Raw genomic sequence first — 19,946 nt, 5'->3', positions numbered from 1 at the left:
GTTGATCTCAGCAAACTTCTTTGTGCTTTCCATCTGACCAGTGGCTTGGTTAAGCAACAACTTATGCATCAATGTTCTTAAGTCAGATTCCTGGGCTTGGGTGGTCTGAAACCCTGGTGGGGGACACATTTGAGCCTGATAACCTTGGTTCTGCTGTTTAGGTACATAATTGTGTTGCTGCTGTGCTTGTTGTGGTGGATAGACTTGGTCTTGTGGGTTTGCCACATTTGTACTCCTATAAGACAGATTGTTGGGCTTGAATTGGTTGTAGGGCTTGAAACCACATTGGTTTTGCATATAACACAACTCAGTTACCTCATTCTCCCCATCTTGAATTGTTGTATCCTCCTCACCAAGAAAGTGAATGTTCTTCTGTTGACTAAGCAGAATCTTTTCTAACTTTTCCTTAACAATCTTCAAGTCTTTCTTATACTTTTCATCTAGTGCAGAATCAACAAACCTCACTGTTCTATCATAGTCCTCATTGTAGTTGCCATCAGAATGAGCCAAATTCTCCACTAGCTCCCAACCATCATCTATATGCTTGTTGAGGAAGTTTCCATTTGAAGCAGTGTCTAACAACATCTTTATCTTGGGCAGAACTCCTCTGTATAATGTGCTGAGCAGTGACTCATTGTTGAACCCATGGTGTGGACACTGAGTTTGATAACCCTTGAATCTCTCCCAATCCTCACAAAAGGTCTCATTGTTCTTCTGTGCAAACCCTGAAATCTCATTCCTCAATCTGGCTGTTCTGGAACCGTCCAGTGGTGTGTGGTTGTGGTTTCATAAGCGAGAGGGAACATATATATGGACCGTCCATGCATACATATGTTACCTCTTTTCAAGTTGGTGAGTGTTTTCAGTTTTTAGATGTGATATTGCTTTTTCCAACTTTCCGGCGATTTCACCGAGAAGACGTATATTCACTATTGTTGGACCTTTAGGTTTTCAATTCTATTTGTGCTTCTAACATATAATATATTTTTACCAGCCCAATTTTGTTTTTACTTTTTCGTAAGCTTTCTGTATTATCTTGTTGAAACACATCCAATATGTTTTGTTTTGTTTGTTTTTAAATTTCTTCTCATTTAAGATATTTATCATCCAATATCTATTTTATCACTATACATTGTCATTTACAATCTATCTTACTCTAGACGTTTTATTAGTTTTTCGTATAAATTTCATTTCAGCCAAATCTTTTAGTTGTTTAAGTGCAAGAAGTTATGTCAAGAAAAAAAAAAAAAGAAGTTATGTCTCTTGAATATTCATTTTTTTCTCTAAGTGTTCGTACTTTGTTTTTGCTTTTCATTCCTTTTCCAAATGTTCGTACTTTGTTTTTGTTTTTACAAGTCTATCTATGCTCAATGTAATTCTATGGTTCTCAATATATATTTTTGGATGTGAATGTATATATTTGTTAAGCATATGCGCCTAGCTAGATAGATTCTGAGACTAAGAAAATATCATAACACTTGTACTGAGCATGAAAAGCTACATAGAAGTTTCACGCTGATGCATATATCTACTCCCTAGCAGATGCAAAATTAATGATAACGTAAGGGAACATTCAAGTAGACCATCTCATTTGATCTCAGACTAGGTTATAAAGAGAAAGCTCTAAACAAACATGAGTTAAAGAAATGAACTCATCCTGCTTTATGGAAAAACAGTAATAACCATATGGGACTGACTTTATATACTTTTTCCAGATATTTCAAAAGAGACCAGGAGACAGCCTCATCAAGCAAAAGTTGTCGAACCGTCGTTACTCTCCACAAACCCGGATGGATTCATTAATGGGCCTATACAACCCAAGAAATTTGGAGTCTAATTATATACTAGTACATGTGACGATTCAAATCCTCTTGTCCAAATTAATAAGCGTTAGAAGTGGAATCAGATAAACGAACCCTGCATTTCTTGGAAAAAAATCTACTATTTTACACTACACGCCAATAACAAAAAGATGTGCAAAAAGAAATATGATTGTTGTGATAATCATTATAGCTAGCTAGTAAGTTCTATTTTAAACTCTGAAGCTCATAAGTCTCTCCATTTTCGAAACCAGCCGTTAAATAAAACTTATATGGGACATTGGCTTAGAAGGATCAAGTTCTAACGTCTTTTTAATAAGCTTACAGGCTCAAGTCAAGTGGAACTAGTTGAAAGAAACACATTTATTTTATTTTTCGGGAGTCCAAATATGTTAGGATCGGCCACGAGGATTGAGGGTGAGACACTTAGCCTTATCGGATTGGTGGGGTCAAGTTATTTGAATTTGGTAAGAAGCGAGCAATAATAATTCTCGATTGCATCAGATCATAGTGGTTGCGATTTTCGTAAACAATTAAAATCAGCTGCATGGGCCAGGGAGCCTGAATACATCAATCATTGAACGCATATGTACGTTACAATTTAATAACGATGTAAAACGGCAAAGTCCGATTTAGGGTGATCTATTTGGTGTGGTGCCACTTATGGTCCTCAACACAAAATGTTACAATCAGGCGCATTATAACAGAAATATTTACTTGATCAAGCGGGTACGTAAGTTGGTGACTAATTGACTATAAAACATTCCTTAAACATATTTTAAACTTGTTAATGAAACTTAAAATAACTTCTCAAACTAAAATGTATCTGATCAAAAATATAAAAGTTTTCAGGTCATAACAACTTACGTACGAAGTAAAAATTTATACATGTTGTCTACTCGTCTTTATGTTTTTTCCCCCCCACATCGTCATGTTACATCTTGGAAATTTAAAAATTTAAGTTTTTTTTTGCAACAAATATAAAAAAAACATATAAAATGCTCTGGTCTCTGGCATGAAAGAATGCACAGGCCTAAGTCCGGAACCACTTAAAAAAAAAATAAGTTAATTGATGCTTTTCGATATTTATTTTTCTATGAGGGTCCTCTTGTTTTGACGGAAAAAAATCGACCCACAATATTACAGAAATATGGATAAATTATCAAGTCGCAGACCTTAATTTCTAGATTAAGGGTCTTTCCGCGCTTTTTTTTTTTTTTGTAATAAAGATCTTTCGGCAAATTTGTAAAAACAAAATTCTATAGCAATGATATTTCTGAGGTTTGTCTATGTTGATTGGGGATGTATAATATGCATGTGATGAGTGTGTCACGAATAAAATTTGCTGAAATATCTATGCATGTATTGTTTTTTTAGCTATTCATAATTTGCCTAATTCAAAAATACTAGATCGTTAACTAATAGTCTAATACTGGTCACAAGATGTTTAATATCTGTATAAATATGAAAAATTGTGAATTAAATAAACATTGAAACATGTGATAATTTTATTCTTAACAATCATTATATCGAACCCGATATATGATGAGCATAACAACATATTAAAGCATCATACAGAACCAAACGTACACATAGAAATGAAACTCCACAATACCCATTTATTATACTGAAAAAGCACCTTAATTCATAAATCGAGATGATGATGATGATGATGATAATGATGATGGTGGTGGTGGTGGTGGTGACTGTGACTGTGACTTTGGTGGCGATGGTTAAGTATTGATTACGTGGTTATCCATGTCAGCAACCAAGCTCTTGACAAATTTCATGTAGCCGCTTGGTTCTGGAGAGTCATCGTTGCGCTTCTCCCATATTAAAGTGATCTTGCCGACGCAGGTATCGTCAGATTTTTGAATAAATTGGTAGATGACGTCATACACTTTGAGCTGCTCCATCACGTGACCGTCCAGTCCTCTTAACGTTAACGTTTTAGTCTCGTCATCTATCTCTCTTTTCTCCTTGAACATCTCCTCCTTGAACATCTTTACACACACACACATGCATGTACAAGTTCATTAGTTAAAACTTCCCACATCCAACTTAGTCAACCATATATAAGATAAATATGTGACTAATATGACTATGATCACAAAGAATTTTCAGCGGACTTATGTTCCATTTAGATCATCTGCATAGGTTGTTGAAGTCACGTACGACGTCATGCATAGTGAACAAAACCCTAGAGAGAGCTGAATATCGTTTCCAATGTAAACAAAAACCGCAAAATATAATTCTAAATAGTCGAGAGCCGAGACCTTATAATAAATTTAGGTGTATTCTTTAGCGACTTCTCCCAAATTGGCACAAATAATTTTATCATCGTAAATAAATAAATATAATTTATTTAGTCAACGCATATTTTGCTGGATAAAACAAGCGTAGATAAAAATTTATCTTATAAAAGGAAAATCTTCCTGATTGGTTCAATGAACCGAGTTCTCGCGACTGACTCAGTCAAGAGACCGAGAATCTCGCGACTGACTCTATCACGAGACCGAGAATCTCGCAACTAACTTCGTCGATGGACCGAAAGTCATGCGACTAGATCTGTTAAGAGACCAAGAGTCTAACGACCGACTTTACTAATGGGCCAAGAGTCCCGTGACCGACCCTATATAGATAGAGTCGGCAAGCCCAAGACAAATATTAAGAGATTAGGGCAAAGGAGTCTCTATATAAGGAGAGCGGCCTCCACGAGAGACAGGGGAGAGCAACAAATCAAGAGACCTAAAACACAAGACATACGACTTAACTCTAGAACACGGCTAGGGTTTATAGATTGATTCACTGTGCCTTGAATTCTTGTATTTGAGTTCGAGACTTTGATTAATAAAAACAACTATTCAACATCTGTTTTTTGTTTCCGTAGTCTTTAAACAAATCGATTATTTTTGCCCAAACATATACTATGCATGTATTCATTTTTTTAATTTTTCTAATATAACATACATTATTTAACCACCATAATTCATACTTGGCAAATATAGACTACCAAAACCCTAGTTTCACACACTGTGTGTAAAAAAGTGTTAAATAGAGAGAGAAAGTGTATAAGTAAATGTGTACCCCAAGTGTAGTTCTAACTCCTGATAGAGCCGTGGGAGTCATGTTCACCTTCGTGAACGGTGACGTTTTGGATGTGGTGGCCGATGGCGTCAGGGAAGACATGGTTCTCGTTCTTCCACCTCTTGTAGTGTTTCTCAGCCGATCCTTTCAATGGAACCTCCGTTACGTATGTTCCCGAAGTTGCCATTTCTATATCTCTCTCTCCCTCGTTTTAAAGCTTCCACTAATTGTTTTCTTATGCTTTGTTTTGGTTGATACGATAACACTTGTCGTCGCCTTGGTTTATATAGTGAACGTGACGGTTAAAAACATGGTTTCTACCGTTTCTTTTCATCATTTGACAGGCATGCCAGAATCTTCTATTCTTCATATTTTAACCAACACTATTAAATGAGCACTTATGGGTCGTATTTTTAGTTGATAGAGTTTCGACCACGTTATTGATGGTAGTTGGCACATCATCCTCTAGAAGTATAATAATGCCCATACACATCTTAATCGCGAGGACAATTATATCTCTCTGTATATACTACTGCATACATAAAACTACAAAATAAAATGTTATTGAATAAGTATTTATATACACATTAATACATATGGTGATTTATATGCATAGTAAGCTGATACTTAAAAATAAAGTGTTTAGAAACTCCTAATAGATTTATTTTGAAAAATATTTGGATTCACTTCTAGGAAGGAACCGTTCTTATTCACCCCATTGTAATTAATTAATCAAATAGAACAAGATGTCATGTAATAGTAATACTATATTTAAAAATAAATCAAAACTAAAATTATAAAAACAAAACAAATCAAGGAAACAAAATCTTGATTTTTTTATTAAATGACTTTAAATATCGGTTTGAATTTATATAAGAGGATTATGATTACATTTTTAATTAAACGAAACTATACGTCTGAATGAGTTTATAAATGAAGATTTAGGGTTTAGATTTTACAATTAAACGAGATTCTATGTCGGTTTGAGTTTATAAATGAGAATTTAAGTTTACAATTAAGCGAGATAATGTGTCAGTTTGGGTTTATAAATGAGAATTAAGATTTAGATTTTATAATATTAAACGAGTTTATATGTCGGTATGAGTTCACAAAAGAGAATTGAGATTTAGGTTTTATAATTAAACGAGATTATGTGTCGGTTTGGATTAACTAAATTAATATTTTTTAATAACTTTCATTTTAATATATTATTAATTTAATTTATAATTTTTCTTTAAATAAAATATAATATGGTGCATTTTCATTGGTTAGAATAAAAGAGATGAACAAATATATTCACCTTTAAAAATGAATCTAAGTATTGTTCATTTATTTTTTTAATTCTTTTAAAAATCGACCATATCTTGAAAGAGCGGCAAATATATAAATCGATGAAACTATATGTAAGTAATATGTTCATAGAAACAATTTTCTTCACTTGAAATTTTTTTTCAAATTTTCGTTAACTTCTTCAATCAACTTCTTTTCTTGACTCTAATTATTCTTAAATTATATTTAAACCATGACTTAATTGACCTTTATTTAATCATGCAAATATAAAGTGATTGGTTTAATGTTGTTGATTAGTATTTTACGATTTTTAACTAATGCAAATATATAGTAATTGGCCTTTATGTCGTTGATTAGTACTTTTAATTAATCTAAAGGTCGAGCGGGTGAGACCAAAGTTTAATATGTTCATTTATGGAGCCGGAGACACCTAACATTCTACGAAGGTATGTTTATTATTGTATCTTATAATAGATTTATGCCTTTTTGGCTTTCGCCTGCACTCGACATGTTGAAAGTCAAAACAATGTGCCCTCCATGTTCCCTGCTATACATCTGTTTGTCTACACAAATAACCTTAATTAGCTTTGATTAATTGTCTAAACCTAAGGGTATTTTGTGGAAATCCGGATAACATATGACACAAAAATGTATTCCAAAAAGTTTAATATAGATATTCATTATATATTAAAATAACTCAAATGTAAAATAATCTATATCCGATTCTATTTGTTTGGTTACAAAAATCCTAAAAAAAAATTAAAATATATATCTGTTTATAAAAATTCAAATCACATCATATGCTGAAAAAAAATTTAAAATTTTATTAATTTTATATATCAAATAGTAATTTAAATAATTAAATATAAGATTAAATAAAAGTGAAAGGAGATTATATTTTAATCTAACATATTGCTTTAAATTATGTAGATAGATTTTAGGAAATTAATATTATCATATAAGGAAATAATTGTGTTTGGTTGTAAGGATTGTAGAGGATTTAGTTGGAACTTGTTTGGATACAAAGATAAGAGAGGATGGCACAAAAATGTACTCTAAAAAAATAGATTAAAACCCATGTATACGCATATTTATAATTTTTTTTTGGGCAAAACGCATGTTTATAATTTAAATTTTCTAATTTGTAAGAAAAAGATATAAAATTAAATCAGATATTATGTTAAAAATAGAAATTACTTATATTCACTTATTTATTTATTTATTAGTTTTTAATTAAATATTCTCATTCCATCTCAAATGTTTAGGTTTCTTAATCTTATGTAAATGAAATTATATAAATTAAAAACTGTAATCGAATATAAGTACAAAAAGTTTTAGTAATAGATTATTTCTTCATTATAATCTTTGTGATTTACATGTTAATTTATAAATGTTTTTTTTCATTTACAAATTTAGTAAGTTTAATAACTATAGTCGTGTGTAAATAATATGTTAAATTTCTATCACACCAACCATAAATTTTAAACATACAAAGTTATGGTTTGAAATTTTAAAAATGTCGTTTTAAATTCATTTATAATTAAAAATATATAAACAAAATTTGTAAAAATAAATCGAAATATAGTTTGAAAAATAAATCTGTGGTGATTAATGGTTAAATTTAAAAACCAAACTTTATATTATAAAATATTAGTTTCATAGTACCAATCAGTCTTGAAATTTAATAATTTTATATAGAAATGAAAAAATGTGACATCCATATTATATGGTATGGTGATGCATTAAATAAATCGGATTGGTTTGAAATGGTTGGCGTAAAAAACAAAACTTTGCCCCTCTCTATCTGTCAAACTAAAAAACAAACTAGAATTGGACATGTGCTAAAGTACGGGTTAACATTTATATTATTTATTTTATAATTTTTATTTAAAGTGTTATATATATGATTGTTTTTTTGTTTTATTTTTTTTTTTGCTCAAACACTATGCCATTAAATCATATGTTGAATATAACTTATGAAAATAACATCTATTTTGTAAGATTTATTCTAGTAGATCTAGATTTTGACCCGCGGTACACTGCAGTTTATGTTATTTGATAAAAATATTAATTTCAGTTTGTTAATTTTATTTGATTTGTTTAGTTTTTAAAATTATATATTGTATTTCGATTGTTAATTATATGACTTAACCTACACTATACCGCATATTAATTCTTTTGTTATAGTATTAATTAATCGATTTAATTAGATACATCTATTAATCTAATATTCATATTGTTAATAAAATAATGAGATGATATTTTATCCATGTAGCACCGAATTAATAACATTTTAAGTTTCTATTAATATCTACTCAAACATGTCTAGCCATATAACCCGTCGTGTGATATTTTAATTCGTTGTACACCGCAGAAAAAACTTCATAAAAATCTAAATATATTTTTAAAATTTAAAATGTTTTAATAAAGTTTCTTTTTTTAGAAATTGAACTACTTATAATATTTGAACTTCTTATAAAGTTTAAATATTATTAATATCTTAAACAGTTATAAAAATTAAATTTTTTAATAATTGAATTATTAATAATCTTTACAGTTTTAAAAAGTTCACAAAATAATGAGATGATAATTTAGCCGTGTAGCACCAAATTAATGACATTTTAATTTTCTATTAATATCAACTCAAACATATCCTGCCATATAACCTGTCATGTGATATTTTAATTCGTATATATTATTAAAATTTAAAATATTTGAAAAAAATTATTATTTTAGAAATTGAAATACTTATAAATATTTGAACTTCTTATAAAGTTTAAATAATATCTTAAACATTTTATAAAAAGATAAATGTTTTAATAATTGAAATATTAATAATCTTTAAAAAGTTTAAAAAGTTATACATTTGAATTTTTAAAGTTATTAAAAGTTGAAATTCTTTAAAATAAATAACCATAATAAAATGCATAGAATTTTTAATTTTAATGCCTGATAAATCAAGGTTTCTACTCATTCGTATTCAGAATCATTTTAGTCTCTTTTTATTAATATGACTTTGAATCTTTGCATAGTTTTCTTAGGTGATGTAGGGTATTTTGTATTTTTTTTTTAATTCATCAGTTGAGCAATATATGTCTGTTTAAAAAAATTTAAATTATATCATATGCAGAAAAAATCATAAATTTTATTAATTAAATATATTAGATAAAAAATTAAAATAATTTAAATATAAAATAAAATAAATGTGAAATAAGAATTACATATTTTTGTTTTAATTAGGTTGAGAGATTTCCTTATCTTTTAAATGTTACATATAATTGATTTATATGTTACTATAATTAACTAAATCCATACTATCATTACTTACTAAAAATCAGACTAACCCTTATATTATGATACACCTATGTCACAAGTTTATAACCAAAAAATCATAAATATATCTATTATATAATCTACAAAAAAATGTCGTGTACTTCTATTTTATTATATAGATAATATATGCAACGCACTCATCTAAAAGATTGATGAAAATACCGATTGGTGTTTGACTATTGACTACGAAAAACGAAAAGGAAGTGGGAGGAGAGCAGGAGTTGACTGTAATTTGTGAAGCTTCTAAACATCTTCTTGGCTTTGTCTGATTCCAATTAGTGTTTCTATAGTCTACAAAAAAATATCGTGTACTTCAGTTTTATTATACAGGGATTTTCGCGAGACCCTAAAATCAAAATCAAAGGGAATTTATCGGTAATACTTCTACCTTTCTTACTTTTTCATTTAATGGTGATAAGACCAACACTATTCAATATGCATAATTAATGGGTCATACTTTTGTTCACTTGATCATGATCATGATATGTGTCACCACGGCTTCTTTTTCTGTTCAAGTTAACAGAGAGCTAACATGATACTTTCGGAGTTATGATCATGGACGTACTTTTTAAAATGCTAGATAAGCTGGTGCAAGATAATTTGGTTATCATCCACGCTGTAAAAATATAGGTTTAACTAATCTCAGCTTTACGGATGAACTCGTGGTCCTTTCAGATGGGCAAGTCAGGTCCATAGAGAGAATACTTCAAGTTTTAGATACTTTTCCAAAACGTTCTGGATTATGCATAAGCATAGAGAAATCCACAATATACTTGGCTGGACTATCGACGACAACTAATCAAGTCATAGAGGATTAATTCCAATTTGCGGTTAGTCAACTTCCGTTAAGGTACTTGGATTGCCATTAGTCACCAAAAGCCTAACATCTGCAGACTATACTCCTCTACTTGAACATATCAAGAAAAGAATAGGCTCCTAGACAACTCGTTGCCTCTATTATGCTGGCCGGCTAAATTTGATTAGCTCTGTTTTATGGCGCACTTGCAACTTTTGGTTGTCCGCTTTTAGACTGTCTCAAAAATGTATTCGGGATATTGATAAGCTTTGCTCGGCTTTCCTTTGGTCTGGTACGGAGTTAAATCCATGGAAAGCAAAAGTCAGTTGGGAGGATGTAAGCCTAAGCAAGAAGGGGGGCTTGGTCTTCGCTCTCTCAAGGAGGCAAAAAATGTTTGTTGTCTGAAACTCATTGGCGAATTGTCTCTCATGGAGATTCGTCGTGGGTTAAGTGGATAAAAATGAACTTACTCAAGCAAGAGACTTTCTGGTCCATTATATCATAGTTTTTAGGTGTTTTTAGCCATGATATAAGTCTTATTTATAGAGTTTTTTTGGTATTTTTAGAATCTTTTGAGTCTTTATAGGATTTAGAATGGATGAGAGCATAATGAAGCTAAATAGGAGGATTTGAAGCACAATCAAGCATTGAGGCTAAGTTGTGAAGTTGGGAGACGAATTTAGACAGATGCATCGACCGATGCAACTTATGGAATCGATCGATGCAGAGCCAAAGAAGAAATCAAAAGTTTTCCCACAAGTTATGAAGATTTATAAAGCTGCCCCAAAGTTTTCCATATTTGCATCATTAGTCTCTGGACCTGTTTTAGGAATATAAATAGGATTTTTATGGTCATTGTTTAGATCTAAACTTTATTTTTCCCTGCAACTTTTGAGAGAAAACCCTGAGAGATTTTTAGAGAGCTTTTGGAGAGAAGAATCAAGACTCCTTCAGAGAAGATTCAGAACTCCTTTTTTCTTTCTTTAATCTCTTAATGCTATCTATTTTATTAATGATTTGTGTTCTTGCAATTATGTCTGAGTAGTTCTACTTGTTAGGTTTAGGGTTTCTCATTAGGGATTTCATGTATTTTTAGATTGATTAATTGTTTGGATTCATTATCTTTCTTGTTCTTCACCATAGGCTGTTCTTAATGCTAGATCTTTGATTAGTCATCTGGATCTAGATCTTAGGATTATTAATTGATATGAGAATATAATTGATTTTCCTGACAAAAACCTTTGGTGAGCAAAATTACTTTTTGCAAAGAGATTTGAATTAGTGATTTTGTAAACTTATCTAAACTTGATTTTATTGCTGGTTTTTAACTTGAATTTTGCAAAGAGATTTGGATTTTCGGGTTTTAAAACTTAGATAATATTTGCAGTGAGAACTGATTTATTTTACAATTGTGTTTAGATTTCAAGAATGGTTCTTAATTATTGAATCCCGCTTACTTAATTAATTGATCTGATTTTCTATGATTTCTTGAGAATTTCCCTACGCCTAGCGTTTTTAATTCCTGAAGCTTTGGATGGTCACATGAGAAGACGACACCGGGCTGATATCTTGAATCAGATGGAAGAGGCCTTAGCTTCAGCATGACGCTAATGATAGTGGATTGCATTTTGAGATTACCATTGACACGTAAGAGACCGGATATCTATTGTGATCACTGTGATAAATTTGCCATGTTACTCTAGACGTTTTATTAGATTTGTTCTGATTTCATTAAAAGGAAAGCTAGTTTCTCAATATATATACTAGGTATTAACCCGCGGAATACTGCAGGCTGAACTTTTTGTTTGATGAAATTTTTAAATAATTTATTTTGTTATTATGTTATTTATAAAAATTTGTGATTAAAAATTTGGTTTGCTTATATTAAAATTTTTGTATTTTAAAAATGTTTATTGAAAACATGTCAATAAAACATTTGCATGTAACGAACTTTAGATTTTATTCGATTTTATTTTTAAAATCTTAGCTGTTAATTTTTTTTTAAATACGAATTAGTTTTGATTCTAATAGGTTTTTTTTTTACTTTTCCACAATTTATTTTAATTTATGTGTCCCCAATTTTCGTTTTTTAATTAATTATATTTATTTAATTAATTAATTAATAAGTTTTTATAATGGTAATTGAATGTAATTTTTTACATATTTTAAGGTTAGTTTCATATATATATATATATATATTTCTGAATTAATCTAGTAGGATGTTTGGAATTGAATGTATATTTTTAAACATATGCCTAGAAATTCTGAGACTAAGAAAATATCATAACACTTTTACCTTGTACTGAGCATGACGGCTGTCATAGAAGTTTCACGTAGATGCAGATCTACTCTCTAATTAATAGATGCAAAATTAATGATATATAACATTAAGGAACATTCAAGTAGATAGATCATCTTATTCGATGTCAGACTAAGTTACAAAGTGAAAGCTCTAACAAACATGAGTGAAAAATTCAAAAATATGAACTCTACACTACACCCATCCTGCTTTAAAGAAGAAAAAAAAAAAGAGATTTCAAAAGAGACCATGAGACAGCCTCGTCAAGCAAAAGTTGTTGAACCGTTTACTTCCAGTAAGCCGGATGGATTCATAAATGGGCCTATACAATTGCTATTGATGCAAATAATAGGCCCAATACAATTGGAGTCTAATTATAAACTACATGTGACGATTCAAATGTCCTTTAATAAAGCTTGTCCAACTTAATTAGCGTTAGAATTGGAATCAGATAAACGAAGCCTGTATTTCTTGGGAAAAGATTTACTATTTTACACCTATGCTGTACCGAGACGGGGACTGATACGGAATACGGGTACGAGAACGGGAAACGGCAAAGTAAATTTTTAGGAATATGGGTACGGCAAGAGTATGTCAGTTTTCTAATATATAAAATATAAAAATATCCATAGATTAGTAAAATAAAATAAATAAAGTCACTTATAAAGAATTTTCATGAAAAAAACATGACTATAATATATTAAATAATAATTAAAATAAGTTATCTTTGAGAAACTCATTCTCAAAGCTAAACAGAGAAGTTTGTCTTCACCCAAAAAAAACAGAGAAGTTTGTGTGTTTTGGTTTTGCGATGAACGACGTCGACATTCAGTAAGAATTCAAAAAGATAAGATATATAGAGCATTGATATTTATACTCTCTGCTGCTCTTTGTCTAGCTGTCTTCTTCATTCGCAGTTCTGTTCAAAGGCTTAAAGGTAAGTTATTGGACCTTGACTCTCAAAAAGACATACAAAGTTTTCTTTGTTGCAGCCCAATAACAAATAAATCAGTGTCCGGCTTATGGGCCGAGATTATAATGTGTATTATAACTGACTCCGACTTAAGTAATTCATGCTATGTAGAGAGACCACTCTCGGATTTCCTCTTCCTGAAAAGAGCGAATGATCTAAAGCAGTTAGCTTTGAAAGTATTAAGAGCAAATAGATGTGTGCCACCATTTTCTCATTCTTTTTATGTGATGGAATTTTTCTCATGTTTCCTCTTTTTAGAAAGAGAGACTTCCGCGAGTAATTTATCCCTCCCCAGTTGTGTCCTATAGAGCTATTCCGCAAGCTATGCTTTCACATCTGGGCGCTCATGTTCTTCTCCCATTTTTAATCCCTTGTTTACACGGTGTCACAGCGATCTCTGTTCTTCGGTGACCACCTGATTCAAATATTTCAATATGGTGTGGCAATGTGATTTTATCTTGGATCCTTTCTTGGACATTCGACTCTTGGGAACTTGTTCCATCCTACATGCTGCCTTCCTTTTCAGGGAGATGAAAATTATTCGTCATCCTTGGTGCGAGTTAGGTTTTTAAAAACCCGTTGGAATCTCTGTATTCCTAATTGGCAATTTGTCGTATTGCGCCCGACGAATCGTTCTTGGACAGTCCCTCGCCTTCTCATATGGACTATCTTCCTTGTAGTTCACACTATCTTTTTGGCTTTTATGCCTTTGTATCTTTGTACTAAATTATCTAGTTGGCTTTTATGCTTTTATGCCATCTTCTTTGCTTTGATATATTTCCATGTAAGTGTGTTGACCGTTGTAAAGACTCATTCTAGAGGTGAGCTCTTGTCACTAGCTTAATGAAATGGGGTTGGTTTGACAAAAAAAAATAGAGCATTGATATTTGTAAACCCTAATTAGACAATATTTAAAAGGTTAATTTTCCTTTTCTTTTTTGGACAATGGAAGAATAAAAGTTAAATTCCCTATTTTACAATAGAAACGTTTCAGAAACGTTTTTGATTAGAATCGTTGTCGTCCCCATAAACTGTTGCCGTCCCCACCGTGTGCGAGACGTCCCAGAGACGTTTCCATGCCGTTTCTTTGTCGTCCTCGTACCTGAAACGTTTCCGAGACGGGAGACGTCATGAAACTGCCGTCCCCGTGCTTCATAGTTTTACACTACAAGCCAATCAAAAAAAAAGTGTAAAAAGAAATACTATGTTAGGTATAATAGTGGCAACTTGTTCGTTCTATATATGATCGACTTCTTCGATTATGGATGCGAGAAACCGCATTTGAGGTCTGAAGTTCGGATATCAAATTGCTATTTTATGATTATTGTTGTCTAAATTGTCAAATTTCGAATTACTTCTTCATCAAATCAATACTCGAAAAGAGATTAGTTCGGATTTCTCCATAAATATGAGAATTAAGTTACAAAAAAATGTTCTAAAATCTTTTAAAGTAAGCTTACAGGCTCATCAAGTGGTTATATGTTATATCCCCTGTTTTACAAATCGTTAAGCGCTAGTCGGTCGGTCGGGATAGGCCTAGCGCCTAGCGAGAAAATCCGGAGATTAAACAGGGATTAATCGGGGACTAGTTTTTTAGGTTATTTTATTAAATTAATAGTAAATTAAAAATATATAGTACTAAATATATGTATAATTATGTTTCTGTGAAAAAAAAAATATCAAATAAAATATAAAGTTATATTATTGTCTTTAAAATTACGGTAAAAACATAAAAACGTAATATTAAGAAAAAAATAATGATTTTAATTAAAAGTTTGTACATTAGTTATTGTAAAACATCATAACCTCTTAATTTAAATGTCTAAATAACAGAAATATATATATTTGATTTATATTTGGCTCTAAAAATAATCGGTATATACAAAATTATGCGGAAATTAATCGGATTAGACGGTATAATCGGATAATGGATGGTAGGCGAGGATTAGTCATTAATTAAAATGTAGAAGATGGTTCTAGCGATATTACGGGGCATAATCGGTGCTAGGTGGAGATTTTTAACACAGGGGTTATATCTAGTTGAAAGAAACACTTTTGTTTTATTTTTCGGGATCGGTCACGTGGATTGAGGGTGAGACACATATTAGCCTTATCGGATGGGTAGGGTCAAGTTATTTGAAGTTGGTAAGATGTGAGCAATAATAAATCTCGATAGCATCAGAGTGGTTGCGTTTTCCGTAAACAAATAAAGTCATCTGCATGGACCAGGGATCCTGTTGTATACAACAATCATTGAACGCATATTACAATTTAGTAACGATGTAGTCGTACCAAACGATAATGATCAACATAAGCGATTAAGAATAAAATGTCTTCACTTATAAAACATGTTTAAAATATATAGTTATCATTGTTATACACAAATAAAGAAATAAATGTACCAAACAAAAAATATTCATGGTAAAATTTTTTTCATCAAAATCATTGACAAAACTTTCAAAATCAAAGTTTATAACTATAATATCGTATTAGATGGATAAAAATGGCTGACTCATAACATTTCATGTGCTATACTCAAATTAGTTAATACCTTAATACTACTATGTTTCATAAACATGTTTAAGTTTTATCGGAGTATTCTTTATGGTTCTTTTCCTCCATCGACATGTTTAAGGAAATATATCTTGGAAATATAAATATTTAAGTTTTTTTTTCTTGTGTTCACCGATAAAAAAAAAAAAAAGTTAAATGATGTTTTCGTCATTTATTTTTCGGAAAAATCACATTTTAAACCTTCAAAGTATTATTGAGTAGTATTTTAAACCTCGAGAGAATTTCACTAATACTATAAACCTTTAAAATGATTTCACTAACACTTTAAACCTTAAAACTAACTTTTTTGTTTGTATCGCTATGAAAGATGACAAAACAATAATATCCATCAACGTGAAATAGTTAAATTATACTGGTTTGATTTAAATACTTGTTTAATTAATTTAATTTAATTTAATTATTTATGATGATTGATAAAAGAAAATTAAAATACATCAAAGCAAGAAAAAATGAAGAATCAGAAATAAGGTTAAAACATTTGACTAATGTAAAATTGAAGACGAAAATATATTTAAAATATTCATTGGTTTCCAGTGAGAAGTCAATCGATTTGAATCAGAATCCAGTGGAGATGCATTTATGAAAATGATTAATAATGTGAAGAGTAATGTCATAAAAGTTTTGTCTATAATGAAGATGAACACAAATTTACTTTTTATCTTTTTATTTATTTATAAAAACTAAAACTAACTAAAATTTAAATTAAACCAACATAGTTTAACTATTTTAGGTTTATGGATATTATTATTCCGTTATTTTTTATGGCGATACTAAAATGAAAGTTAATTTTAAGGTTTAAAGTGTTAGTAAAATTATTTTAAAAATTCAAAGTGTTAGTAAAATTATTTTAAAGGTTTATAATGTTAGTAAAATTCTCTCGAGATTTAAAATTCTACCCAATAACATTATGAAAGTTTAAAACGCGATTTTCTCTTTATTTTTGTACGAGACCTTGACGATAAAAATGGTCCCACAAATATTAAACAAAAATGGAAAATTATCATGTCGACCGACTTTCTTGACTTTCGCCAATGATTTGTGTTTTTACCTTTTGCTAGAGAAAAAGTTCATAAAATATCTTTCGGCAAATTTGTAATAAAAAAACTTCTGTAGCAAATGATATTTCTGAGGGTTTTTTTTTTGTTTATGTAGATTAAGGGCATAACATTGCAATTTAGGTGAAAATGAGATGTATATATAATAATAATATGCATGTGAGTGTGCCATATATACACACACTAAATTGCTAATTTGCTATTCGTTAACTTATACTGGTCACTAGATGTTTACTAATCTGTGTATATATATATATATATATATATATATATATCAATATATGAAGTTGTGGATTTAAATAAAAACTGAAACATGTAGTAAATGATTATTATTTTGAATCTAATGTTAAATTATACTTCAAAAGAAAATAAACTTTTTACATTGCTAATGTATACTTTTAATTAAACATTTAAACATGTGGTAAATTATTCTCAACAATCATTATATTGAACCCAATATATGATGAGCATAACAACATATTAAAAGCATCTTACAGAACCAAACGTACACATAGAAATGAAACTCACAAGACCCATTTATTTTACTGAAAACACCTTAATTATTAAATCGAAACAGTGATAATGGTGGTGATGATGGTAATGATGATCATGGTGACTGTGACTTTGGTGACGATGGTTAAGTTTTGATCACGTGGTCATCCATGTCAGCAACCAAGCTCTTGACGAATTTCATGTAGTTGCTTGGTTCTGGAGAGTCATCGTAGCGCTTCTCCCATATTAAAGTGATCTTGCCGACGCAGGTATCATCAGATTTTTGAATAAATTGGTAGATGACGTCATACACTTTGAGCTGCTCCATCACGTGACCGTCCAGTCCTCTTAACGTTAACGTTTTAGTCTCGTCATCTATCTCTCTCTTCTCCTTGAACATCTCCTCCTTTCCATCTTTACACACATGCAGGTACGTGTTCATTAGTTAATTAAAACTTCCCACATCCGACTTAGTCAGACCATAGTCACACCATATAAAATAAATATGTGACTAAATTGAATAATGACTATGATCACAAAGAGTTTTCAGCGGACAAATGTTCCATTTATATAATTAGATCATCTGCATATGTTGTTGAAGTCACGACGTTATGCATAGTGAATCAAACCCTAGAGATAGCTGAAATATACTGAGGTGTATTCTCGAGCTACTTCTGCTAGATTGGTACAACTGTATCTATTAATTATAAATGTATTATATACATCAATTAACCATCATATATATATATATATATATATATATATATTAAAGTTGGCAATTAGACTACCTACGCTAATTTATTGTGTGTGTACGTGTTGGGGGGGGGGGGCGGAGTATAAACTATAAAGTATTAAATCTATATAGAGACGTGAATTGTAAGTAAATGTGTACCCCAAGTGTAGTTCCAACTCCTGATAGAGCCGTGGGAGTCATGTTCGCCTTCGTGAACGGTGACGTTTTGGATGTGGTGGCCGATGGCGTCAGGGAAGACATGATTCTCGTTCTTCCACCTCTTGTAGTGTTTCTCCGCCGATCCTTTCAACGGAACCTCCGTTACGTATGTTCCCGAGGTTGCCATTTCTTGCTCTCTCTCTCTCTCTCGTTTTGAAGCTTCCACTTGTTTTTTTCTAATGTTTTGTTTTGGTTGATGCGATAACACTTGTCGTTGCCTTGGTTTATATAGTGAACATTACGGTTAAAAAAATATAGTTTCTACCGTTTCTTGTAGTTACTACTTTGATAGTGCATGCGAGAATCTTCGTTTCTTCATATTTTACAAACATTATTTAATGAGCACTGATGGGTCGTCCTGTGAATGTGTATTTAGTTGGTATGATTTCGACCACGTTATTGATGTGGTTAGTTGGCACATCATCCTTTTAGAAATATAATACACATATTAATTGCGAGGACAAATATATCGTCGACATACAATCGCATATTGGATATATATGGTGATTTAGAACATCTCTCTATTAGTATTACTATTAATTAGTGGTTCCCAACAAAGTTTTCACCATTAAAAATAAAGAAAGAGAATGAGTCAATGAGAGTCGTCTCAAGTTTGAGAAACGATGAACGCGTCTCTGCCACATATATCTTAATATTTTGGTGTCTTTTGTTAGCCGGCCACTTAACAAGTTAACATTAGTTCAATAATTAAATTATATTTTAAAACATTATTATTTTATTTGAAATACTCTCATCGTGTACTGCAATGCTCTTATATGCATCGTACGTAAGATGATACTTAAAACTGAAATATTTAGAAACTCCTATAAGATTTATTTTATAACTCTTTTAGCAATCGATCACTGCTTCAAAGCGCGGCAAATTTATAAATTGATGAAATTAAACTTTAATATATATATATATATATATATGTTTCTATAAACAAATTTCTTCAATTGAAAGTTGTCATTTTTTTCTTGAACTTCTTCAATCAACTTCTTTTCTCAACTCTAATCATTCTTAAATTATATTTATATCATGACTTAATTGACCTTTATTTAATCATGCATATGTATAGTGATTGGCCTTTAAGTCGTTGATTAGTATAACTAATTTGAAGGTCGAGCGGGTGAGACCAATTAAAGATTAATATATGTACTATATTAGTTTCATAGTATCGATCAGTCTTAAAATTTAATAATTTCTATATAAAAAAAATGTGACAACCACTCCATGGTATGTTGATGCCTTAAATAATTCGGATATATTGGTTTA

The 19,946-nt window shown here is 30.7% G+C and overlaps 2 protein-coding genes and 1 non-coding gene across 3 annotated transcripts; 1 reads left to right on the top strand and 2 right to left on the bottom strand.

The window, feature by feature from the left end:
• Window positions 1–640: 640 nt before the first annotated feature.
• Window positions 641–747, top strand: LOC147933778 (small nucleolar RNA R71). Its single transcript, XR_015573369.1, has one exon. It is a non-coding gene; the product is annotated as a small nucleolar RNA R71 (small nucleolar RNA).
• Window positions 748–3,306: 2,559 nt separating this feature from the next.
• Window positions 3,307–5,162, bottom strand: LOC104727793 (MLP-like protein 328). Its single transcript, XM_087472478.1, has 2 exons — window positions 4,908–5,162; window positions 3,307–3,823 (listed from the first exon to the last, which is right to left on the bottom strand). Exons 1-2 carry the CDS (start codon window positions 5,007–5,009, stop codon window positions 3,554–3,556), a joined length of 372 nt encoding a protein of 123 aa, XP_087328604.1. The 5' UTR covers window positions 5,010–5,162; the 3' UTR covers window positions 3,307–3,553.
• Window positions 5,163–17,653: 12,491 nt separating this feature from the next.
• LOC104722642 (MLP-like protein 328) lies at window positions 17,654–19,015 on the bottom strand. Its single transcript, XM_010440842.3, has 2 exons — window positions 18,612–19,015; window positions 17,654–18,133 (listed from the first exon to the last, which is right to left on the bottom strand). The coding sequence occupies exons 1-2, from the start codon at window positions 18,796–18,798 to the stop codon at window positions 17,865–17,867; spliced, it is 456 nt and encodes a 151-aa protein (XP_010439144.1). The 5' UTR covers window positions 18,799–19,015; the 3' UTR covers window positions 17,654–17,864.
• Between the last annotated feature and the right edge of the window lie 931 nt (window positions 19,016–19,946).

The sequence above is a fragment of the Camelina sativa genome, chromosome 11 (assembly GCF_030686135.1).
Source record: "Camelina sativa cultivar CO46 ecotype springtype chromosome 11, ASM3068613v1".
Lineage (NCBI taxonomy): Eukaryota > Viridiplantae > Streptophyta > Magnoliopsida > Brassicales > Brassicaceae > Camelina > Camelina sativa.
Note: the sequence above shows the minus strand (reverse complement) of the source record. Positions and strands in the feature narration are given on the sequence as shown.